The sequence below is a fragment of the Pseudopipra pipra genome, chromosome 1 (assembly GCF_036250125.1).
Source record: "Pseudopipra pipra isolate bDixPip1 chromosome 1, bDixPip1.hap1, whole genome shotgun sequence".
NCBI classification, from domain to species: Eukaryota; Metazoa; Chordata; class Aves; order Passeriformes; family Pipridae; genus Pseudopipra; species Pseudopipra pipra.
Genome location: NC_087549.1, coordinates 114,112,602 through 114,139,055, shown reverse-complemented (window position 1 = coordinate 114,139,055; position 26,454 = coordinate 114,112,602). Strand labels below are relative to the sequence as shown.

At 39.8% G+C, this 26,454-nt stretch overlaps 1 protein-coding gene across 2 annotated transcripts in view; it reads left to right on the top strand.

The window, feature by feature from the left end:
* Nucleotides 1-26,454, top strand: part of TGFBR2 (transforming growth factor beta receptor 2) — a 59,622-nt gene that overhangs the window by 6,650 nt on the left and 26,518 nt on the right. Inside the window, exons 1-3 of one of the 2 annotated variants that reach the window (XM_064672443.1) lie at nucleotides 18,505-18,619; nucleotides 21,311-21,482; nucleotides 23,153-23,343. In XM_064672443.1, the coding sequence (XP_064528513.1) occupies nucleotides 18,520-18,619; nucleotides 21,311-21,482; nucleotides 23,153-23,343 (463 nt within the window). In that variant the 5' untranslated portion in view covers nucleotides 18,505-18,519. Of the gene's footprint in view, nucleotides 1-18,504; nucleotides 18,620-21,310; nucleotides 21,483-23,152; nucleotides 23,344-26,454 lie in introns of those variants that run through there. The other variant, XM_064672432.1, reaches the window with a different exon arrangement.

Here is a 26,454-nt window from a genome sequence, read left to right as displayed (position 1 = left end):
AGTCCGATTCCAGGATTCCAGTTCTCCGCTCACCTAAAGTGGTATTTTTTCAAAAATTTGATTGAAATTAGTAGATTTCAGGAACAGATGGAAGAGTCTGCTTCCTCTAAAGCATCCTTCAGCTTACAACCCAGCAGGTACATCACTACAATGACACCTGGGATTAACATTGTGCCTTTGAATCTGGCAATCTGAAACATTAGAAAGCTGTCTTCTGTTTCCTACTATCCTCCGTTTGTACCCCACAACCCACACCCTCAAACAAGCTGTTGTTCTTCTCTGAGGTTTTAAGGTAAAAAGGAAAGATTTATCAAGTAGACAAAGCCATAAGTTCAGCCAGTGATTTGAAAGTCACACCACATTTTTTATAGCTTGTTTATAGGGACCATTAATACAAGTTTTGAAAGATCATCTCTGCCCTCTGTGCAGCTGATCAGTTCCTCCAAAACATTGCCTGTGAGCTTCATTTAATGCAGGATTTAAGCTCAGTTAAAAAAAATGGTCTATGCAGGAGATATTAGAAAACCTGTATTTTGTTCCCAAGGCTGTGGTGGCTCTGTCAGGGCTTTGAGACTTCCTTCTGTTAGAAAAGTGAATTTGAACAGTACACTCAGAGGGCAGCGGGAAGGTCTCACAGATTTACTCCTCAGAGCAACATTTTCCAAGTAAAGACCCAAGCGTGGTTCTTACGTGCCTGGGGCACTTTAACAGGTCTCTTTAAAACATAGCATTGTGCAAGTGGAACTCATGCAGGGCCAGACTGTCAGCTGGCATAAATCAGCTTACCCTGTTGAAGGCAAGGAACCTGCCCTGATTTATAACATCTGAGAATCTGGCCACAGAATAAATAATAGGCAACTGTATGTTATGAGGCTGTAATTCCCTCGAGAGGGCTTTTGTGGTATCAGTCTTGCAAGAGCCAGAGTGATCTGGTTCTCTTTCTTGGAGCAAAAGAGTAATTTGCCTGCAGTTTTTTGAAGTCCTCAGAACATTGGGAATAGGAGATTTCAGACAATCAAGGGAAAAAGGATGATTCTAAACTTCTTGGAAGGTATCGTTAAGTATTTTTGCCCAGAAAGAGTCACAGGAAGAGAATTTTGGAGGATGCAGATGAATTGATTTGGGATAGGTAGTCCCAAAAAAAAAAAAGTATGTAAGGTTCTCACTGAGACCAGGCCTTTCCTTTAAAAACACTTCTATACATTTCCTAAGCTGTCAAGTGCCTCGACTGAAGCTCTCTCATCACTGATAAGCTTCTAGTGCTGGTGTAGTTAATAAAGAAGAAAAGCGGAGAATGGGAAATGAGGACCAAGGGGCAAACACCTCCTCAGAACATGGACATGGCTTTTAATTTTGTTTAACATTTCACCTGGAAGGGGCGTAAGTGAGCTGGTATTCATTGTATTGACTTAGAAAGAAAAGGGGGTTTGGTTAGATTTACCGAGTGTTGACCTGTAGTTTTCTTGGGTCTAAATATTTTAGATGTGAGATACAGGTCAGCCAGCTCCCTCTGTTTTTAATCCTACTGTGGATTCTGCCGCCCAGAATGGAATTAAATTTATCATGGGTATACGTCACCTATTGGCATGGTTTAGATGGTGCCTGGGGCTTTTGGATGATAATGTGGCAATTTTGTAGATTTCATCTCAGTAACTAATATAAGCACATCTTCAATGTTGCTGTACAAGAGGCTGAACTTTGAAGCAGACCACAGATGATTACTAATGGTTTATCACTTCTGGTTATTTTCAGGGAAGGAAGCAGAAGCACCTGTCTGGCATTCATGTGTGTCTCGAGATACTGATCTGGTCTGATCCCTGAGTCTAATTACTAACTTAGATACTACTGACAACTCGTTATATGAGGTTGCAGTACAGCAGCAGTTTGGATAGCACAGCTTCAACAACAGTTTCAGAGAGGTCTTAGTGCTAAAAGGGAGACGAAATTTCTTACCATTGCGGCTGCTCCCCTGGTTTTAGTGTTACTTGGCTGTCCTGACCAACTTCCATAGCATTTGGGAACTCTGTGGCTGGAGCAAATCTGAAGTCATAGTTACATCAGGACTTAGCGTACCTTCAAGTGCTGCAGATGGTAGTGTGTGTGAATAACTTCTGTCCATTAAAGTGCATGCTTGGGGAAATAGGATAGATGGAATTACATCTTTTTGCCTTCCCAGTTTTTTTCTCCAACTGTATAGTCTCTTAAAATATTCCTCACTATGCGGTTAGTCCACTGTGCAAACTCAGGCTCCACTTCGGATGCTCCACTCTCAGCTCCATAGCTATCTTAAGCTTTCCTGTAACATGACTGGGTAGTGATTTCAGGGTGTCCCATTCTTCTTGAGTAACTTATAGAGAGAGTGCAGGAATGAAGAAGTAAATCTTTGAGTGTTTCACTAATGGGAAGAATTTAATGAGATTTTGAACAGCAGAGATTTGTCAATCTACAGTCAGGAACCAATAAAGATTTCAAGAGAAGAGCTGTCATTTGCAGGTGGTGGTTGATCTTTTACTTCCTTTGACTGGCTCTGCCTGAAAGCATGCAGCAATTACCCTTCTCATTTGTCTCTGGCATACAAGGAAATCTATGATTCTGCAGTGACTGTGCTGTGGCAATTGGCCAGCTGCCCTGCTGTGTCCCTTCTACCTCCCCACAGCTCCCATTACCGATTTTCATGGTTGCCTTGCCTTCTTTTCCTACAGTGGTTAGAACTTTTGCCCTGAAAGTGGGAGACCCATGGTCATGTCACTCCTCAGCCTGAGAGTAGCTAAACCCCTTCAGTGAAGGGCTCTGGAATGAAGGATCCTTGCTGGCTAAGACAGGACTTCAGAGGCAGCACTTTGCAGAGAAAAGGCTGACATGTGTGTGGGTGGTCCCCCAAAGCATGTCACAGGAGAAGAAAGCCTGTTCCCTGATGGATTCATTCATTATTCCAGCCCCTGCAGGGTGGCTGATATTCTCTCCAGGGAGTTCATAGCACAACAAAGAGAGACTTTACATACAGAATCTTTTTTTCCTTTCTAAACTGAAAACAACCGTTTCTCATCCCCATGAAAAGATCAGAGGGGACCATGTAATAGTCATGACTTCGTAAGCCTCTTTATTTAAGCTTTCACAAAGTAACTAGGTCAGTGATACATGTTTCTGGGCTATTGAATTTTCCTTCTTCCCCTCAGTCTATTCTTCCATTTCCTCACCCAGCTTTACCACAAAGGAATGCCTTAAGTCAAAAATCTGGGAAGCTGATCCTTTTATTGCATTTGTAGTATTTTCATCTGGTATGTACTGTGCCAGACCATCAGGCTTTCAAAGCTATCATAGTTCGAGTTTGCACGTAAACAGGAATACTACATTGTCTGATTGTAACTAAAGCCATATCTGCTCTATCTTTGCTCTGGATGATAGATATAGGAAAACATTCAGCAGGAAGAGATTGATAAACTACTCTGGAAAAGAAAATACAACCAAAACGTGTTTCTTTAATTTTGTTTTTCTTTCTCCATCAACTTCTTGTTCACACACTCCTTACTTCCCACATTTGATACCTTTACCTTGAGGTTTCTGCCTGGCTGAGGGCTTTGCTGTTCCCACTCTTCCCTGAAGCCACACTGATATCATGAATATTAGTGCAAGAAGCAGCCTAGAGCTTCTTGTATGTATATGTTCTCTGCCTTTAATGTGTATAAAGGAAAATAAAAATGTGATTCAAATTAAATCACCAATATTCCTGAATTGGGATTCAGAATGAGAACTTGGGCATATTCCATTGAATTGTTTAAAAATATGCAATTTTTCAAAGTATCTGTATTAGACATGAAAGCTCCTCCTATACAGACTGGAGGTGATTAGAGGCTCCTTCTTATGAATGGGAGGAGGAAACAAGATTTGTTGGTCACTTATAACTACAGCTTTTGCATCTTGGCCTATGGTTAAAGCAGTGAGCTAGGAAATGAGAAGCCTCTTACTCTCTGGAGACCCAAACAGTTTCATCCATTGTATTTTGGATGCCACCATTAAACTTCAGTACAGTTATTTATATCAGTATTTTCACAATTTCAACTAGTGCTGCTTAAGGTGGCAAAAAATAATGCAATGATGTGTTAATTACAGTTTCTATAGACAGTTATAAAACTTGTGGCTAATGAACAGAGATTGTTTCAATACTTGTCTATTGTGATTTGGAAATTGAGGTTCAAAGAGAGTCATAACCACTGTTGTTTCTCAAAACAAATTCTGGATTAAAGCCCTCAATGCATCCAGAAATTCTCATCAGTCTCAAACACCCTGTCAAGTTAAATAAGACATTAGCACTTTTTTTCTCCCCTATTTTTCTCAGGTTAAGAGGCTGTGTGCTATGAACTTGGTGAGGTGCAAGGAAGCTTTCATAAGTTGCCACTGTTTGACCATTTAAGGCCTAACTCTTTCCTTGGTTGTCCACATATGTATTATTCATGGTTCAACGAATTTGTACATTCCCTAACTAGGATTTTTTGTTCTGGTGACTTGTAGTATGATTATCAGGCCCATACCTACTGGTGGTTTGAAGTCAGAAATATGCTGGCCTTCTCATGGGTGAAGGTGGGTAACAAATGCTAGAAGCAAACCACTAATTATTTGAAATATCTTACCCTTGAAAGTTAATGACAAGGCACATTTACCACTATCATTACCACATTCCTAGAAATAGAAAACACTGACACCTGCTTTTCCAAGCTGTTGCTTAACATAAGTAGTTAGACTACCCATAGAATCACTACTTCTCTCTTCAAAAGGTGGGTTTTGATTTAAGTTTCCATTTTGTGCTTTTGAAACTGAGATGTAGTTTGCTTTTACCAGGGATCTATTGTCCTTAGCTCTGCAGATGGTAGGGAAGGAGGAGGTCTTGTTTGTTTAGGGAACCATGCTGTCTTTTTAGCATTTTCAGATAACAGTTTAATGTTAAGGATTGCCTGCCTTTTCAAAATGATGGACTGTTGTGGTTTTCAGCATATGAAGAACGAAAGAATTAGGAATAGTCACTACAGCTGCTATTCTGTGGCTGGGTACAGTTTTGGTCAGATATGCAGGCACTTTGCCATGCCTTAATAAGATACCACAAATAACAAACACCAGTAACTGGGAGCCTTTGCCTCAAGGAAAGGGTAAGGTAGTGCAAACTAGCTAAATCTGCTCTGCCAGTATGCTAAGCTGTGGGTAGGGGAGCTCACGTGGAAGTTTACTGCTGTTAGTTGATGAAAAACAACATGTTAAGCTGTGCTAACTTGATACGTTAGACTCTCTGGGGGAGGATATTACGGAAGGTGAACAAGATCCTTTCCAACAAATGAAAGCTGTAGTGAATGAAACCACTCCAGAAACAAAGTGTGCATTTTTAACAAAGGATACTTTTGTTATTAGAGCCCTGCCAAGGGATGTGATGGACTTTCCAATGTGAATCTCTAAATCAAGACAGGGTTTTGCTTGTTAAACATATACCCAGGTAAGTTAGGGCTTTGCAAAACTAACTGAGTGGAATAGCTTCACTTGCAGAAGGCCAGACTGGGAATATCATCCATAGAGTCACAGAGGTCCTGTAACCTATGAGTATGTGATACAGCAGGTTACCACCACCAGGATGGTATCACTCACATCCCTCTCAGAATTAAGACTAGCATCTCCAGAAATAACAAACAGTTAAGCTGCTCTGCTAACTAATGCTGTACAGAGATATTTCAAATATGCATGAGTTATAAAATTTTACATCCAAGGAATCAAAAAAATGTCTCTATTCCTACGGAACACTTTCCTCTGGTATATCCTAAGCTACTACTGTGATTGGAAAGCTTCTATTTTCTTTTATGAGAACACTTTTAGAAACATGCTGTGTTCTATATGAGTGCAGTATTTGTGAAAAATGCCGAAGTGACAGCTTTAGAGAATGAGCTGCCCATGTCACTGAACAGTTACACCAGAAACCATAACAAAACATGCAACTGGCTCTTGGTGTTTAAAGGGATGCTGAGTGGTTCAGCTGCTATGACCATGTTATGCACAGCCTCCGCAATGACAGTTGTTGAAGTAGTATTTTCATGACATGATTACTAATCCACTTTGCATTTGATTAAAATGATCAAGGCATATTGTAGAAGGCTTTAGACATCCTGCAGACTATCACTGATTTCTAGAGTTGAATAAGTGCCCTCCAGATGAAGGATGATGATGTGCTATGACCAAAATCCAGAAACATTCAATGACTCTAAACTGTTAAACATCAGCGAGTATAATTTGACATAGCAACACTCAGAAATCACAGATTAGCATCTGCTGAAGGTCTTATCCTATTAAATTTAACTAGTGTATGTGACAGTAAACATCTTCTATCCTGCAGTAGCAGAACGAGGAACATTATGTTGTGCCAGAAATGAACTTCACCATTTAAAAGTTTATGAAGTGTCATCATATTTTGCTTTTCATAGTTCTCAGTTGTTAGAAAAAAAAAATGGTTGAAGTAACTGGATGAAGTTTGAGATATTTGGATGAAAATCAAGAGGCAGTGGTAGGTTCTGAGCTGCTGCTTGATATCCTTGCTTTTCTGTTTCGGTCTTATCTCTTCCCAGCTTTCTTTTCAGTAGAAGGAATTGTTTTGTGGACACTTAAATTAGTTTTTCTAAACAAACTTTTAAGTATATATGCTGTCTTGAAGTCCTGGTGAAAGATTATGGTCTTAAGAATGACTAAAGATACAGCTTGAGAACTGAAATAGGGGATTTACAGTAATAACGACTGTATCTAAAGCATCATGGCTGGGCTTCGCGAACGAAGATTTGGGAAAGGTCTCTACCCACGTTTACGTTACGAGGGGAAAACCCTAGAAAACCAACTCCATGTGTACATTTCATATTTACAATTTTATTTTGCCTCATCATAAACAAAGTATAAGAGCCTGCAGTCTCTCACGCATCTTCAGGCAGGTAGACTAAACATTTTAGACTGGCAAGTCCCTTCCTGCTGAGCAGCACCTGATGTGGGAATGTCCTCACCTTAGATTGTAATGCCAGCCCTGCTGGGGGCTGGCTGCTGCAAGCAGTGAGTAATGCATTTTTGTATGGAGTGAGAACTGTTATATTCCTCCATGCAAGTTTTTTAGTGTCCAGGTTAATTTTTTAATGTGGGGGCTTACCTGCTGGACCATGCACACAGATAGAAGCAATTGTCTTTAAAATACTCAGTTTTATAGTATACTGAATTGATTGTTGCATGTGATTTAGAAATAATGGCAAAGATAAGGACCTTTCAGTGAACTATCAAGAGACGGATTTAGGGGTAAAACAGCTACTTATTTCAGAATGGGCAAGTTTCACCCATGGCTTTTATTTCACCTTAAGTCCAGTAAAATTTCAGCCTCAAGTAGAAATGAAGGAGCCGATTATTTGTTCCCTTATTTTAGCAGGATGGTATTGCCAGCTAGTGATTCACAGTCTCAAAGGTAACTGGAGGGAGTAATTTGCAAATGCTTTAAAAGGAACAGCTAATACCCGTGGGGATATGTTAGCAAATCTGGCAGATAAAGGAGATGTTGCTTTGTTGGGAGAGATACTTCTTTACCAAGAAATCTGATAACTCACTAGCAGCAAGCCACAGCAGTAGGATTTCTGCAACAGAAGTCAGCAAAAGAAAGCTTTCCTGAGGTTGAATATCATTAGAAGTGTGTGTTTTTATGCATACACCCTTTTCTCAATACTCAGTATACAAGTCCCATTAATAGTTGTGGAAGTTAGATACATCTATCAAGATAACATATCCCCAGGGTATTAAATTTCCTTATTCTACTTCTTTGCATGCAACTTGACAGAGACAAATATAACCATCCAAGTTACTGAATTTGAGAAGGATGTGTATTTTTCCTTCAATCTATTCAAAGTGATTCTACTCCTAAGGGATTACATTCGAGTCTAACTTTCCTCTGGTTTACTATTTTAGCTGAGCTGATGGATTATGAAAGAGTAATTTCTTTTTAATACTGTTTTCCTGAATCTGTCATTCAAAACTTGCTGTGTGGGGACAGAATGGTTCATAAACATTATTTTCTTGGAGGAAAATGGCTTCTCACAGTAAAAAGGAGCTCTGAACAGAGCTTCCACATAAACATGTTTGCCCATCAGTGACTGACAGAGGAGCCTCTGTATATGTTAAGGATGTGGACTTGTTAAATGAGACTTTTTACCTTGAAACAGTATTTCAAATAGACTAGGAAGGGTGGATTATATTCAGGTCTAGAGAAAGAAATTGCATGGAATTCTGTTTTACCAGAATCTCTAGATTATTTTGTAAACTAGTACCATAGTCGGAATATCCTCTGGTCAGGGGATATACCTTAACTTAAATCCAGATCTCTCAAATATTCCTCAAGTTTTGACATCTTCAAAAAGCTAAACAAATTTAGGCCTTTTACGCTCCTTACATTAGTAAGTTGTCTTTTTGTATTAAGCTTAAACCAAAATCCCCAAATCTTAAATTGTGACTAAACATTTTGCATGCATAACATCCTTGTTTTTGTTTTGTTTCCTTATTTGTTTGTTTATAGCTGGGAGGGACAGATAGTGGCAGTGAATGCACTTTAAAAAATCCTGCCAGTATCCTCCTTTTATCTGGAAAAACAAATATTTATAAATCCCTCTGAATCATGTAACTGTGTAACGATTGCAAGTTTGAAAGCACAGTTGTCTGGTTAATCCATTTAAATGCTTATTTTGATTGGGCAGCTGTGAGTCTTTGTGTGCACACAGCTTCTCCCCGTACTTACTGGTGTGTTATAAAATGCCACAGAAATTCTGGTTTGGTTCAGTAGCACTGGTGTACACACATACAGTTTTTTGTTGTACGGGATAGAGACTCTTGCCATGCAGACCTCATCCTTGCTTATGGTGGCCTTAAGAGCTGAGGCTGAAGCCGGTTTGCTCAGTCACTTCCAGTCCTGGCTGTGTAGGTTGCTGAAATCATGCTGAAAGAATGTGGGTTCTGGTTTGAGGCACAAAGCACCCCCTAACTCATGACTTGAACATGCTCCAGCAGTTGACACAAAAGGTATACTTGTGAAGGGCCAATACAGAGGTTCAATATGGAGTTGTGCATGGAAAAAGAGTGGGGAACCTCAGTTCGAATTCCTCTGTCTAGGTAAAATTAAAACACTGAACAGCAGTCCTGGAATTTATGTTCTCCAAACCATGCCATTGTACCTAAAATCTTATTATGTCTTACTTATACCGTTTGTGCCCCTTATGCTTCATAATTATGAAGTATTTCCTACTTGTAAATGTGACATTTAAACCGATATTTGAACAGATGCAGCCCATTCCAATAACTGTGTTATATTTTAAGACTGCTTTTGATTTATTTTTGCCTTGTGTGTTTGTTTTTTTTTAATTCCAAGTCTATTATTTAGGTTTGGCTCTGTTTGACTAAAGTTTTGTTCTTTGGTCCACAGGATTTTGTTTCCAGTTTTCAGAAAAAAAATTGCAGAATCAGACTCTTTGAAAACAGAGATACAAGTTGCAGTTCAGCAAAAGTTTCAGAGCAAAAGACGAAATTTTTGTGTGGTTTTGCAGAGCATTTCCTGAGAGTAGTGGTAGTGTCAGGTAAATGTTAGTCAGATTTTTTCCTCAATGCAGAATTGAGGTGACTGGTTGAATTTTATTTTTTGTGTTCACAGTACAGAACTGCAGGAAAATCAGATGTTTCTCATCAGACAGAGGTGCTTCACAGTACTCCCTGTCTATTCTATGTCTTTCCTCTTGAAAAAATTCTATTCTAAAAAAAAATTATATTCTAAAATTTTCCTCTTGAAAAAATTCTATTCTAAAAACAAGACTCTTTCTGACTCTTCCAGCATCCTGTGAAGAGGAGGCATCTCCTCAGTCTCTGTACAGCTGAAGAAACAGCCACAGAGAGCAGTACCTGTCCTCTCAGGTGTCTCAGGTGTCTATGACTTGAAACACCAGAAGTCCTTTTTCTATACTTTGAAGTCAAAATAACCTACAATCTAGTTTCAAAGTGGATTTAAACAGCTATGAGGCCTGAGGGGCTTCTGCAAATATTTCTGGGGAGAAACATCGATCCTTGGAGTGCTGCCCAAAGTATAACCCATGCGGATGAGTCCTAAGCAAGTCCCATCTGCCCTTGCAGTGATGATGCCTGGCAGAACAGACTAACTACTGAGCCCCCGTTTCCTCTCCTGGAAGGGCTGTGACATCTCCTGTCTCAGAGCAAGTAACATTTGAAACTAGACTGTAGGATTGGAGATAGCAGCAAACAACAGGTTCCCCCATGTCCCTGGTGCGCTGGGCAGCGCGATCTTGCCCCAGAAGTAACTGCAGCCATGGATCCACAGAGACTTTTCTGTGCCTTCAGCAGTGCTACTGCTGCTGAAATATGCAGTTTTTCATTACCCTAGCTGTGGGTTGCCACTCCTCATACCACATTCTTCATTGTGTTTGTGTTGTCAGATAGACGTCTAGACTGGAGAACTCTTCTGGGTCAAGTTGGCCTTTGGAGGGGGAGGGAGATGTGGTAAGGTGCAGTCTGATTCCTCTGTGAGGGAAGAGAAAGTTCAATGAGGGATGTGAACAAATAATGAGCAGGGGAACATGACTGCTGTTTTTTGCAAACTGGAACTGTTTGTGCAAATATTGCTCTACGGCCTCACCAGACAGAAGGAGAAAAGGGAAGATCTTTTGTGTTCACGCTGCTTAAGAAACAAATTAGTGATTTTTCTTAAAATGGTCTGAAGACTTCTCCATGAGGCAGACAATTGTTGTTCTCAAAATATAGGTTTCCTTGCATCAACAAGGAACAACTTTAAAAAGATGTCAGAAAAGGTATGTGAGTGTGAGGGGGGCTCTGCCGTGGCATCCACAAAGGAGGGATCTACTGAGGGCTCTGGAAAGCTACATGTGGCAGGAGCCTTTCAAAAGGGAGGATGGGTATGATCTTCTGACTTCCAAACCTGCGAGGAAAGTGTTTGTTGGTAGTTTTAAGGGGATATTTGTAAAGCAAATAAAAATTAAAATTAAAAGCATAAAATGGCAAATACAAGAGTGATACTTTTTCTGATTCACCAAGTAACCAAGCTGTATCAAAGGGAACCTGGGGGAGTCAGGCATAACTTTAAATTTCCTGTTTTGTGTGATTTGTCACAGTCTTAATGTCTATGCTTCATTTTCACTACTTTAAAAAGCAAGCAAAAGTCTGCCCCTAGACTAACATATTTCATAACCTTTCCTGGAGGTTTCTCTGAGACCAGAGAGGGTTTGCTGGTGTTTGCCAGTCTCCTCAGTGAACAAACAGTATTAATAAACATCTACTGGTCTGTAATAACTCTCTGTAATTCACAGCAGCTGCTTTTAGATATTATTTACACCGTTTTCTCTATGTTTTAGTTACCATAGTCTGCTCTTTTGAATACAATGAAGGACATATATTTGGCAAGAGTTTAACTGTAGCAAGGGTTAACTTTAGTAGGAGTTAACTGTATTTTCAGGAGAAAGATTTGGCTTTTTGCCACCTGAGTTGCTGCATGTGCCAGTGTAGAGAACAGTCTTCAAATAATTTCCATTTTGCATTTGGAAGCAATGATTTTTTTCTGTCTCTCCAGCCTTCCTTATTATTGTTGAAAACGCTGCAGGTAGATAGTCAAGTAATATGAAAGCTTTTTTTTCACATACAGAATTCAGACCTCTTCAGCTTATAGTTGATTTAAAAGTAATTGAGTAAACCACTACAAATTTGTGTGCTGTAATTCTCAACTTTGAGACTGACTAGACTTGTTCCTAATGCAACCTGTATCAAGGTAAATCAGCTTTAAAAGGATTTGAAGGATCCACATGCAAAACTTTAAAACCTCTACCCCTTTCATTTAATGCATTAAACTCATGTGTTTAAGGCCAGCACTTAGTTACTTGAAGCTATTTGGAAAGTTAAGCAGGATGAGACCGTATACTAAATATGAGTAAAGCCCTGTAAGAGTGTCATTTGTGAGTGTTTGGCCAAGCATGTTACTATTTTTGATTTCTGTGTGTCTTTGGTTGTGCAGTGGTCTGTGGGAGCTGAGGGCCAGGCTCCGTCTGCACAGCATGCTGTGGTGTTGCAGATGATGAGCCAGCACAACAGCCGTCTGTGTAAGGGAAAAATGGGAACTGTACCCATGTGCCCACCTACTCTGTCCATCACAAGTACCACAACTGCAATTCCCCATGGGAAGGACGGGAGGGTTTGGCAATACAGTGTAGCAGGAAGCTCCTAACACTTTTGAAATCAGCCTTTTTGCCTCTACCATAGATCCTAATCTGTTCTGCTGCCCAGACGTTTAGCAGAAGATGCCCTGAGACTTCAAAACTTCTCTGCTTTCCTCCCACCTGTAGCCTCTCCACTAAGAGTGCACCTAAAAAGGCAGACAAGATTGCATTTGCATTAAGCAGATATCACAAGACAGACATTTAGGACTGCTAGTAAGTAAGAAAGGAATGCCTTTGGATAAGCACCACTGATACGTTAAGAATATGATTAATTTTTTTATGACCTCTTGAATTTTTGAGTTTGACATTGAGCACATTCAGTAGTCTTGCAGATAAACTGAAGTGCCAGGATGTATCTCTATGGAATAGTTAACAGCTAATAGAAATAGCTTAACCATAATGTTATTAGAAAATGTTCTAAAGCTCTGTCCCACCTGTACTGGGTGGACTCCTGAATTTCCCTGTTGGAAACTGGGAGTTTAATAAATAGACCCTTGAAAATAGGGTCAAATGACTCTTTAAGGTAGGTGTTCCTTATTACTCTTGTAGTAAGAGAGATAAAGAGAAGAAATATAAATTAAGCTGTTGAAGGGAATATATGCCTCCATCAGGACAAATGATTCACCTTCCCCATCGCTATTACAAAGAATGAAGAGCCCTATCATATTTTGAAATAGGTTGTTGGTGATGTGACTGTCAAGGGAGCAGGAGTGGAGAGAAGCATGTTACTATAAACAGACTTTCTTAACTGGCTGAAGGAAGAGGCACAATGGGCTCAGAAACTCCATTCAAACTGCTTAGAAGATGCAATTGCATGGGTTTGTATTGTTGAGGTTCTGTAGCAGAGAGTGGAGACACATTTATGTTTTTCTGAGTCAGAATTGTTCCTACTTATGTATGTTTTAAATGTTGGGGGGGTTTTCACAGAGACTCATTTGTCATGAAAAAGTGCCACAGAAATAATTGTATAATGCTTGAATCACTGCTGTCTCTTTTCAGACCCTATAAGTTGGAAAAATAATGTTTGTATAAAGCTGAAGTGTTTATGCTCTTTCAGCTCTGTTTCAAGTGAAGTAATGGCAGCTTTCATTGAGCATATGAGAATACAAAAGGAGATGAAGATGCAAGATATGCTTTTTATTGTACAGGTCAGAATTAGTTATGCAAATGTCAGTTCTGAACCATGAATCATGCTTATTCCAACAAAGTAGGAAAGCTAGTTTTTCTTATCTTGAGAATCAGAGGAGCATTGATGTAGTCAATATTCACTGTATATCTGAAGACACAGGAGGGGTTAAACAGTAAACACAACTTCCAGTAAATTCCCAATTTAATGCATTATGCAGGAAAAAAAAGCTAGACCCTGTGGTCATAGTTGAATAAATTGATCTTCATGTTATATCACTTACAATTCTGCAGTGCTGTGTGCTGTTTACCAGCTGTATTAGGGAGGCTGCGGGTTAAAGTCAGGGAAGATTAAATGTCCATTTAAGAGCCCTATGGGAAGCCATCATTTAGATTTTTTTCAGCCTCTTTGCCCAGAGACAGTATTCTTTTGTTCTGCCTACCATGGAGTGCTAAACAGTGGCCAGAAAATGTGGAAGAGAACTGCAAGTTAAAAATCCACAGGTAAAAATCCATCTCATTATTTGAGGTATCACAATAATGTTATTTTTATTCCCTGTTTTCAGAATGTGGTCATGCTTCTATTGTAAGTACTGAACTGGAGTCTCCTCTGACCTGGACTGCTGTCAGTCAGGAGTCATGGCAGCGAGCTCTGTTCTTAGGCGTGTTTGAGGCAGATCACTGCTGTGCCCTGTACCAGAGAGAAGAGCCCAGCCCATGATTAAAACTGCTAATGATAGCTCATTTTGGAAACAGCAGATAAAAATAGTGTTATTTCAATTATTTAAATACAAAAATTATTTTTATCTTCAAGATCTCCAGCTTAGTATGCTGTTCCCTCTCTGTTTTCTCTGAACGTGTCCCTCCCCCCAGCTCCTGCCAAATTTGATTCTGTTTCTGTGTCAGTGCCTGCAGCAATCCCTAAAGCAAAGTTTTGCCAGTTCCACTTGCTGTTAAAAGTCAGGCACTTCCACTGCAGGTTAAATGAAGTTTTCCAACTCCTGCTCCTTTTCCTTTTGTCTTCTCCCTCTGCACATAGCTTCCCCTGTGCCTTATCTGCTGGTAGGTGGGAAGTGGTGGTTTCCCAAATTCGGTGCAGTCCATCAGTGTCTTCCTGCTGTGAACCAGTTTTTTTGCTTTGGCCTTCCTTCAGCTGGGGGTGGCCAAACTGCTGCTGGCTGAGTCTAGCTGGTCAGAAAGGGGTTACCTAGTCTACCCTCTTCTTTCCTAGCAGACTTCTCAGTCATGGCTGAAAAGTATGTCATAGCTCACACAAACATGAAAAAAGCCTGTGGGCCCTGCCGAATCATTCTTTTTGCTCAACTCATTGGGGCTGCTTTGTGATAGGATGGGTTTCGGGGCTGTACGTGCATCTCGTTGCATTCACAGTTGTACTCTTGTCATTTGATAGGTGTTACTTGCATTTTTTTCATATGATGGGCAAAAGCCATTATGTGACCGGGAGAAGCAATGACATGCGTCTCCTCCAAGTACTTTGCAAAGAAATGTGTTTACAAAAAGGAAATTATTTTGGCTTTTATCAGCCCCGATGTGGTCTGATCATGCAACAAAAGCAACACAAAGGTCCCGCTTTGCAAACAAAAGTTCAACTGGTACACTTAAAGGCACATCTGTAAGTACTGGCTAAGGCAACTGTTGTGCTCCCTGGTCATCACTGATCTGTAACTAAAATCGAGGCTGAAAGATTCTGTAAAACAATCTGTAGGAATGTGGTTTTCTGGAGTACTGCCACAGAGATAATTAAATGTCTGGTGGGTTAAACATTCATGGAACCTGTTTTCCTGTGATGTATTTTAGTTGTACTTAAAAGATAGCTCTTTGGCTTTACAGAGGCTGTTTCAGCACTGTTGATAATCATTGCTGTTAATCTTAATAGAAACAGTCACAAAATCATGAAAGTCCTGTATCCATGGTAATCCTGCTGGGGTAACTCATAGTTGAGACAAGGTACTGCAGCCCAAAGCAGTGTCAAAGGCAGTATGAACTGTGAGCTCATACTCACATAGCAAGTATGGGAATATGTACCAGTGACACTACATTTCAACTCAGATGGCATTAAGCTTAGAACTTGCAGCTGTAACTGAAAAATTGAAAACACATATTTCATAGGGTTACCCCAAAGGTGTTATGATGGGAGTTACTAGGTGACCTGCAGTGTTGCCAGCTCCTGTGATTGTATGATGAGTAATACAATAGCTGACATATTTCTTGAAGATCAACCTCGTGGATTCCAGTGATTTATTTTTCTTTTTATCTTTTCATTTTTTTAGTTAGACAGTAATTCCAACCCTTCTGTTTATGGCCAAAGTTTTAAAACATGTCTCAAAAAACACTCTTAGAGTACAGCCAGCAACAGCAAGAAAAGGAGAACCCAGCAGTTGTTTTTGATTGCTCGGGGCTTTTTTGTTGTTTTTTTCCCCTTCCTTTATTTCCATAATCTTTCTGGCTAGTCTTGTGATTTTGTAACATAATTTTTTTTTATATTCAGGATTGATCATGGTTCCGTCTTTTTTTCCGTGTATTACAGCACTGAACATAATCAGTATAATTAAGAATAGCCATCAGGATATATCCAGGTCTTAAAAGCAAAGCTTGGATCATACATTTTCCTTGACTCCTTCACTCCTGAAATTAATTCATCAATATTTTTAAGGCAAAGAATGTGCTTTTGAACCATCACCTCTCCACTTTGGTGTGTCTCCATCACTGTCAAAGTTTGTTGAGGTTATAGATCGTGTACTGGGGATGGTAGTCAAAATGTAAATCATGCTGTGCTTAGTACTGTTCCTGGCAAAACCTGATGTCTTTCTGTTCAATGAGAAGGTAATACAGTTTGGATTTTCTTCATAGCTGCTACTTGCTTTTCAATCACTGAGATTATGATGTCGTGAAGCTGTGGTCTTTGGGAGAACAAGGGCAATCTTCTTCAAGACTCTCTGACAAAGACATTGTCCTCCTTGCAGATTTCCATGATGTAGTGAAGTCTTAAATTCAAGTCTCTCCCATCAGGTGGAATTATTTCACGGCTGCTGAGTTAGCTGAGTTCCCATCCCAATATCTCTCTCAGCAATTTTCTTTTAATTTTTTTTAAGAGATGGGATCTGTCTGCTCAGCAATAATATTTTATAAGTATACATGTGCCAGAGGCACTGGATGAGAGAATAGAAGTGGGGTGACAGCATTTTACAAGATAGGAGTAAGAGACACTGGCTGCTGTTTCTGAAATGCATCCTAAGACAGAAAAAGTTTTCCAGTATAGATATTCCCAAAAAGACAGTATCTGGGTTTGGGCTTTATTTAAATGTTGTTAGCTTGTGAGAATTCTGTAATGATACTAAAATATAATAGGAAAGTAAACTATTGCCTTAAGCCTCAATGAAAGTTACATATCTAAAAAACAACAGAGGCAAAGCAAACAACTTCAAGACAGTCAATAGACTTTGGGTGAGGTGTACTGTTATAATGTCCTGAGAAATCATAAATAAAGATGTGAACCATAGAGCAGAATTGTTGTCCTGCAAGCCTGGCTCCACCACAGTCCATGGAGTAGATATTTCTCATGTGTCCGTTCTAGTGTCTCTTCCATAATATCAAGCCCACATGTTGGCTTGCATGTTCCATGCATTTTAACCATGGTGACTGATCTATGCAGAACTGGTTGGCTGAAAGCCTCATAGCCAAGAAACTGCAGTCTTTATTTGGTGCCCTCTCCATGGACAAAGAAGCAAGGAAAGCTAGAATTAAGCTTCCTGTAGATGTCAAAATAAGAAAACTAACATTAGAGAGTAGATGGCAAATTCAAATTTTTGGAGACAAGCACACGTTGTAGGATGGCCTCCTTCACATGTGCAAATCTGTGATTTCTCTGTTGACTTTTCTGTTATATCCACTATATTTTTAATGCAAAATCAGAGGTTGCTACTGTCTGTGGTGTTTGGCTTTGGTTGTCTTAACAGGAGAAAATCTTGAGGAGTTTGCTCATGGGGTATGAAGTGAGCAGCAGGATAGTCAAATATTTTGAGAAATGAACATTTAAGTGACTACAAGAAGAAGAGCAGCCCTGCTGGTAGTGAGCCACTCCTTGCTTGTGGGCCCCTGGAGGAATGAGTAAATACACTTTCCTAGGGAGGAACCCTACCAACTTGTCATTCTCCAGGCAGGATTTTGTTGATTAGAGATAGGGGTGAGTTCATGTGACTTGGAAGGAGACCAAGTTTTCAGGATTTCTAAATCCTCAGTCTAGTACCAGACTGTGATCAGAGGAGTGATACTGAGGTTCACATCTGACTCCAAATTTCTTCTCAGGCCCTTTGCAGTGTTTGGTTTCAGCATCAGATAGAAAAAGTCAAACTCAACTTTAGTTTAGACCTAGATGGGTTATCACAGTGGGTATGCCAAGCTGTAGTAATGAAAAGCACACCAACACCTGTTAGAGCATTATGTTAATATTAGGAAAGGTAAACTGCAGTCTCACTTTAAATCAAATTGTTGAAGCATGGAATAAAGTTTGTCCACTTGGGCAGTTTATCCATTACCTTGAACTGCCCAGAGGCATGAATAGAGAGGCACTGAACTGTCAGCCTCTGTTACAAGAATTCTGGGGAGAAAATATGAGTGTAGTCAGTTCTGGAAGTCCCAGAACCCCATTAACTTTTGCCAGTAATTTAACCTGATCAGAAATTACTTGGCCTTAAGTGCCCAGATTTTGCTACTGTTGCTAGTGATTAAATTAAGGCCTACCACACTAACTTAGAAACTTAAGGTTTGTGAGGTTTGTGACCTCACAGTAGATTGCTGATTTCCAGGGGGCTTTTTTTTTTTCCTCCTTGGAAGAGGTCCAAACATGTTTTCATCCATTTGTTCCAGTGGGTGAGTCTTGGCAGAACCTGGCATAGCCAAAACAGCATAGTGACAAGCCCTGCCTCTCAACAAATACAATGTGCTTGAACCAATTCACCTAAGGACCCACCTTCATGTGGCTTTTGGCTCCAGTCCTGCAGGCACTAGAGAGAACTGAGTCATGGTTATGGCAGAGGCATCCATCACAACACAGCTACCCAGTGAAGTACAGAACCATGCGAACTCAGAGCTGAAAGCAGTGTAGATGCAGCAAAAGTCTTTGCAGTTTGAGCAGCAGATGTCTTTCCCCTGTGCCAGTAGTGAGATACTTGGCATCCTGCCACAGGTTTTCTGTGTAAATTTGGGTGAGTCACTTCATCTCTCCCTCAATTTTGGTCTGTATTGTTCATCCAGGCTTTTAGGACCATAGATTTGTTTCTTTCTGGGCAGAAGGATAGTCCTTCACTATCAGGTTGTTTCAATCATTACTGTAGCCTAGATAAATTTGATACAGCTATTAGTTTCTCTTCAGCTTGTGCTGAATAAGAGGTACCATCCGGAAGAGATGAACCATTTGCCATAATGATGATGATGTTAACACATATTTCATAGGGCACTAGATTCAAGACCTTTTGAGATCCTACCACACCTACTTCAGTGAGGCTTTGTTCCTCTGCGTGGCTTCTGAGAGTTGTTGCAACACATATAATTAAGAACAAGAAATGTTTACCTGGGGCTTAAAATTCTGTGAGACCATAATATAGTACCAGCATTCTCCACCCATCTAAGCGCTCCCAGTGTCGTGAATGGAGTGACACACCTCCCTTGTAAGAGGTAGCAATGTTTATTGACATAAACCAGAGTTTTAGCAAGGTTTGATAGTAAATGTGACAGTGCTTTAACAAACTTCGATGGCAAGGTATACTTGATTATTTACTGCACAGAGGGCAAGGTGAGACAAAACTGTCAGAGAGACCCTCCAGTTGAGTCATGAGGTTCATAAAGGACCTCCTTGTATTTTAAACCCCCTTCTGAGAGGTTTCTATGTGTGGCTGAATCCAGACCTAGTTCCAGGCTTTGTCAATGGTTTATGTCTAAAGGATTATATGTGCACAACCAATACTTTATCTCACTTAGCTAAGATTTCAAAATTTCAGTGTGCTTATTCCCAATTCACTTACTGAGTATTTAATGCAATAAGGATTCCCTCAACCTCGGAGAGTAACCTTGAGGGGCTTCCCTATTCAAGGGGAGATCCTGGCATGCAGCCCACTGCCACACAGGAGAGCTCAGCGGACCCTGGGCTGTTCCCTATTTATGGAATAAGATGATTGACTTACAATAATACTTGCAATAATACTTGCATACCAGCTGTATTTTGGTTGGCGCATGCTCAACTAGCCCTCTGCTGTTGAGTAAGTTTTATGGCCCTTAGCTATTGTGTTATTATCTGTCTTCCGAGAGTCCAACTTAAGCCAGGTGCAGCCATCACAGCCACTGCTGTTAGCTATTGCTTAAGCCAAAAACAGGGGTGGGGGGCGGGGGGAAGTGCACTGCCACACCCAATGAGCTCACCCTAACCATCCCTTCTGCATAGGACCTTCTTCTATACCATTAAAATAATTGGGAGTTTTGCCATTGATTCCAATGGCAGAGACTTTATATCAGTACCAGAGCATGCTAGTGATAAGAAAGATGTGTGATTGGATGGAGGGGGAAAACTTTTCTTTCAGTCCCTCACAATGGCTCAGAAATCCATTGAAAATGTTAGCAAGAGGCCTTTTTATTTCATTCTGGAAAAATCAGGTATATTTATTTCCTGTAATAAAATATTCTAATGGTAGTAAAGAGTGGAGTTCTAGAAGGAAAAAATTGATTTCTCAGCTAATTGAGGAGAGAGGGGGAAATTACAAATCCCCGGTTGCCTGTTACTGGTTGACTAGCAACATTTGGCCACAGAAAGCAGTGTGAACATAGTTTTAACACGCAGGTGGCTACAAGAGAAGGCCTGTGCTGTATGAAGCCCAGTATCTCCTAAAGTCATCCAACCTACTTTTCAAATTATATTAAAAAATGAGTCAGACTGAAACTGTTGTTGATTGTCTGCTCCACTTCAGATAGTTGCATGTTCGTTTTAGCTTTAGAAAGAAGTTTGTGTCAGCATTTTCTCTTCCTTATAGTCACACTGGCTTTTCAAAATAGTTTTTGAGCTAAAAGTAAGTTTCCTGAAATTCATACAGTGGTACAAAAAATACCTCTTTCCTTACTGCTGCCACACTGAAGCAGATGGTGAGTACTAAGACTCAGAATCAGTAAGCAAGTAATTATTCAATGCCTGGGTGCAGAAATGTAGCTGTTGGGTCAAAGTAGACTTCTACAAGACAGGCTGTCATTGCAAGTTAGTCTGAGTTCAAGTCCCCTTGAGTTAGCCCAGTAAGACTCCTGTAATAGATTATATGAGAGGCAGAGATGCCCTGTTGCATATCCGGCTTGAGTTTCACCTGCGACCGTCTACCTTAAGCTGAAATGCAGTTCCAGTTCTGTTTTTTTCTGTGTGAATAGTAATCAGACTAGGGATGACACCTATGTTATGCCTTAGATTAGTAAAGACAAACTTGCAAAATTCATCACACAGCTAATGTGCATTCTCACTAAGATATCCACAGTCACTTTGGCACACAGTGCCAAATTATGTAAAATTTGGCAATTTTATACGTGGGGATATGCTGCCTGTGAATAATGCCAGCAGAGAACTATTTAGTGCAAACTGGTCTTGGAAAAAGTTGATTCTGCAAATTACAGAGCAACTTTTGCTCCCTCTGAAGTCAATAGAAGCTTATTTCACTTTTCAAATTCACTTTAATTAACCTGGTCTTGACACTGTGGCACTTGCCTTGTTGTAAAGAAAATTGGTAGCTGTGAAAGATCAAAAATTTTCTAATTTAAGGTGGGAGGAAATGTTAGCTGCTGCTGAAAACTTTATCTTTTTAATAAGCAATAATGCAACCTGATAATTTACCGTTATTGAGTTTCCTTCTCTTTTTTTTTTCCTTAAGCGGAATTTATGTCACCTGTAGACAGAAATAAGGAAAGTGGATTGAAAATGCCAAACCTATGCAAATTTTGTGACATTAAAGTAACAACCTGCTCAAATCAACATCAGTGCAAGAGCAACTGCAACATCACTTCTATCTGTGAGAAAACTAGTGAAGTCTGTGTTGCTATATGGTAAGTTATTTCGTCATACAGGTGGGGATGGGAGCACACCCTAATTCACCATTGCTTAGTACTTTCCTTAATTGCTCTGATATTCAGAATGTCCCTGCTCCCTCACCAGGCTTTGCTCTCTCCTTTCCCACTCATATCTGTGGTCAGCATACTGAGAGTTGTTTGAGGTTAACAATTCTGATATGAAATGTTCTGGGGACTTTTTTCTTCTAAAACAGTTCTGTTGCAGCTTATGCTGTTATTGGAAAAGAGGCATGGTTTTGCTCAAACCAGTAAGCTGCATCCACCCACAGCACTCAGAGTAGAAACGGATTTGAGACTCAAGAGAGTATTGTAGTGACATTTGCTAAAGAAAGACAATTCTCTTGTAGATTTCAAAGTGAACTAAATTATGTAGATAGGAGGAGGCTATTATGTAGATAGAACAGGAGGCTTATTGCCATGTAAATTGCCAGGTAGAAATACTTTCTCTTAATGTTAAACAAAATTCTGTGTATTTAGTGACTTTGATGTAGGCATGATGCCTTTTATACAGCCTATGTCTTGATTCAAAGAAATCAAGAGTTTATGAAAATGAGTTTAGGATTTCTTGACTCTAAACTTGTGTTCCAGTCTAAAAACTGAGGTTTTGCCCTTCCATAAATAGGAATCCAATCCTACCAAGGAAAACAAGAAACACTCTTAATGAATTCATAACTGGACAAAAGGAACAGAACTGTGTGTTTGCAGCATTGCTGCTGATTTAGGAGAATAATTAGAAGCCCTTACCCAGAGACATAATTAATTCACTTATTGAGGGATTAGTTGTGTCCATTGACTTGAAGAGATGTTCAGCGTAATTGGAAGTAGACATCTGATTTGCAGTTCCAGTGTGCTGTTCTATATTCGTCCTGTGCTTCTTTAATAAGTGATCAGTGTCTATTATTGCCATAAAAAGGGACTGTAGTGCAATTTAAGATATGTTCTGGGTTTTTCATGGTCATTTATCCAAAAGGCAAATGAGTTAAGAACTGTATTTAAAGGGTTCTTTGCCTTTCAGTCTTTTGTCAATGAAATGAAATCTATGGACCAGGACAGAATACAGGAATATGTTTCAGATTGGAAGCTGATAGTGAGGCAACTCTAGCTTGCATCAGTTTTATTATTGGTATTGGGGTGGGGTTTGTTTTCTATTTGTTTAGGTTTTTTTAAAATATAAAGATAACTCCTTCAGTGCAGTGCAGAAATTTTGCTGATTGTAGGCTTAAAAAATAAATAAAAGGCTAACTCAATAGAAATTCCTCAGATTTTGAGGAAATAATTCTCTTTTTATCATAATTTCACACAGATTTTTGCTGTCTGCTCAGTGACCACAAAAACCAAAAGTATGTTCCAAAGTTCACAGCAGTTCATTGAACACTAGCTTGAATAATTCTGGATGAGATTTCCAAAGGCACTCTTCCGAGCTTTGTGGTAATATGATACAGGAATAGCTGTGCCATTGTACAAATGTGAGGAGTCCAGACACAGCCAAATCTGCCCCATTCAGGAAAGACAGAAAAGAATACATGATACTCTTTAAATGCTATGTATGTTTTCAAAAGAGGCAAATTTTGGGCAGGTGCAGTCCTATCTGCTCCCTTTGTAAAATATTCCTTCTTTGATTTCAATTTTCTCCTTTTCATTTTCAGGAGACAGAATGATGAAAATGTGACCCTAGAAACAATTTGCCATGATCCCCAAAAAACACTTTATGGTCACGTTTTGGATGACTACAACTCAAAGAAGTGTTTGATGAGGGAAAAGAAGGAAGATGGGGGATTGATGTTCATGTGTTCCTGTACAAGTGAAGAATGCAATGATATGCTCATTTTTACATCAGGTAGGTTTAATAATTTACCTTGCATTCCTGCATTCCTTGCAACTGTGTAATACCAAGGTACTTTGGACTTGCATTTTGTGGAGGAAAACTTCTAGTGGTCTCTTTTGAATCTTGCAAAATCTCAACCTTCCTTTTGTGCGTTCAGAGGATATTTCTTTCTGCCAGGCTGTCCTCCTTTTGAAATAAGTCTGATAGTCAGCCCGAGACATTGCACTTAAAGCTGATTAAAGAGGAAAGCAAGACGTTTACATTTGTTCTGTTGACAGACCAAAATGCAACATATACTAATTACATTATAATAGCTAAACTAGAGGCAAATTCTGTATTTAAGGTCTTGCCTCTTCTAAAAGGCTGTATTGCCATAGTGTGTCATCTGCATATATAAATGCTACTGATAACTTGATAGAATGTGAAATTTAAGTCAGAATCTCTGTTGTAACTGACCATCTGCCCTTGTTCTGTGGTGGGCATGAAGTAGCTAGAAGGTTCCTTCTCAGGGGGATATGTTACCTTGCTCTTACTATGGCAAAAGGAAGTGTATGTGGGTTCAGTTAAACCAGGGAAATCTGACTACAGACCAAATCATGACCTGTCCCCATTCTACTTCAGCCCACTGCAAACATAGTAAAGGCAGTGCAGGTGTGTATAGGGCTGGTGGACCTCATGCTGCACACACGGATGTGCATGGGTCCGCACACACACCCCTTGCTTTATTTTCTCCTGCCTGCTGGATCCCATAGTGATGCTTTTACTGAGGCGAAGTCAGGTCTCTTGCAGGCAATTTTGAGGCCTTCTGTGGAGAAATTTGTGTGCACACACTTCTAAAGGATTGCAGCACACAAAACCCATCTTCATTGCTTGTAGGTTCCTCAGAAGAGGATATAATTAGATCCTCGTTACCTGAGATAACAAAGGGTTGGGACACTGTTTCTACTCCTGGAAAACATGGTGCGTGACTGCACTGAGGTGGACAACTGTGTGAGTTACTTCCAGCTCTCACTTCCCAGTCCTCCAAGAAGGTGAACTAGTTTAGGTCACAAAACCACAACAAATTAGCCAAGAGAAAGCTAGCAAGTCTTTTTTCCCCTTGGCCCAGTCTATCCATATCTGCTCCCATGCTCTTCTTTATTCCCTCCCCAAGCCTGATTTGAAACCAGACAACCTGATTGCTGATCTGTGGTTGTGTGACCAGCCCTTACGTGGGTGAGCTTTAAAGAGTTTGGAGTATATACTGGTATTGATGTGAGCACAGGGGGTAGATCCAGGACCTAATTCTAACAGATTGCCTAGATTTTTTTAAGAGAATGTATTCCCAGTGAATAGATCTTACTCTGTGTTAGCTGTCTAGTGTTTTTGTACAGCATGAACCACACCCTTGTGGATTTTGGCTAATTTGTTATGAATTAGTCATCTTATAGCTGTTTCTCCTGGAGCTGTATAGCTGAAGGCAATCACCGTGATAAATGTGTGTCTTCAGTGTGTATGTTTATGAAAACTGTTCTAGAAATTCAACACCAAGTGCCTTAATTCCCAGCAACTCTGCAGCCTCACTCACATTTCCAGAGTAGCCTAAAAGGAGTAGTATAAATTTAAACCCAGTCTTTTTGCCCTAATTCCTTTCACTCCTCTGAGTGGAGCTTTTCCTTCTAGGTCATGTGCTGTAAGCACTCTAGGTGACTCATGAAAACCATGTGCTGCATTCCTATGTATTAAATGAATAACTACAGACAAAAATTAAAATAATGTAAAACTTCACTTTGTAACATTTCCAGTTCATTCACAAACACAGGCATTAACTCCAGTCGGAAGGGGGGAGAATTGAGGCTTTGTCATTCCTTTTTTTATTGTTGTGGATTAGTGTTTCTTTTAAATGAAAACAGCCCCATTGGGTTGCTTGCCTGGTTAGCCATGGCAGGAAGACAAACGATTTTTACAGTATCAGACATGCGGTTTCCTGTCTGTGTTTAACTTTGAGCAGAACATCACAGCCAGCTGGTCCATGGCTCCTCCAGACAACTAGATAATAGCCTGTAATAATTTTGCCTTTGGAATGACTGTCATCCAAATCTATTCCATACATTGTTCTTGCCTTTTTTTTTTGTCTACATTTCTTGTCCACCAGAGCAAGAATTTTTTGCAGTGGTTTTGCATATTCTGTAGTTTTAGAGAGCAGACAAAAACTACTCTAAAAAAGCCTGATCAAACAATGGTTTTGCTCATTTATTAGCAGAAATTGAGATGATAAAAAAGATTGTAATTTTTCACCTGTTAATCACAGCCTTTCCTTTCAAGCTGTTGCTATAAATGATTAGTGTTCTATCTCTTCTTCCTGCATACACACTTGAGACAGACCAGATTTAATTTGTTTATGGTTTTTCTGAGGTAAGAAAGAAAATTATGGGTAAGGCAACAAGTTCTAATTTCCACCTGACGTTAGTCACTATGTTTTAGTGATTCACAGCTGGGCTGTTATTGCTTATGGAAGAATTGGTTTATAGCACTGTTGGCTCATATCAGTCTTGAATGTGAAGGGCAAATCTCATGACTCCATTTTTAGACACAAACACCTAAAGGTTTTGGGTACTGGGAGGTGTTGTGACTCACCCAAGCGTGGCTTTAGAAATGTTTGAAATAGTTACATCCAAATCAAATGCCTATTTCTTGTATGGACTTTCATTTAAATGGCCAGTCTGCAAAATAAGAAAGACACAGTCAGATATGCACCTAAACATGCCTGTAGTTCTGCTGTATCAGGGGGCTGACCCTGATTCTGATCCCTGGTGTTTCAGGCCACAGGCACCTCATCGAAAATACTGTGTGCAGAATCACTCCAAACAATGTTCTATAGTTCTTGGAGAAATAATATAAAGGAGACAGGTAACCATTGTAAATCTGACTACTGTGTATTTGTTTGTTAATACATCCCCTTTTTGACAAACAAAATTGTGAATCACTGGCAAGCGACTTAAAGCCCTGTGGTGGAAAAATGCTTCTCACAGCAAAACTCAATGCCAGTGTGTTGTAATTATTATTTATTCAAAAGTCTAATGTCAGTGTTACCCAAAGGCAAAACCAGGGAGCAAAACCACTGGAAAAGATTAACTAAAATCA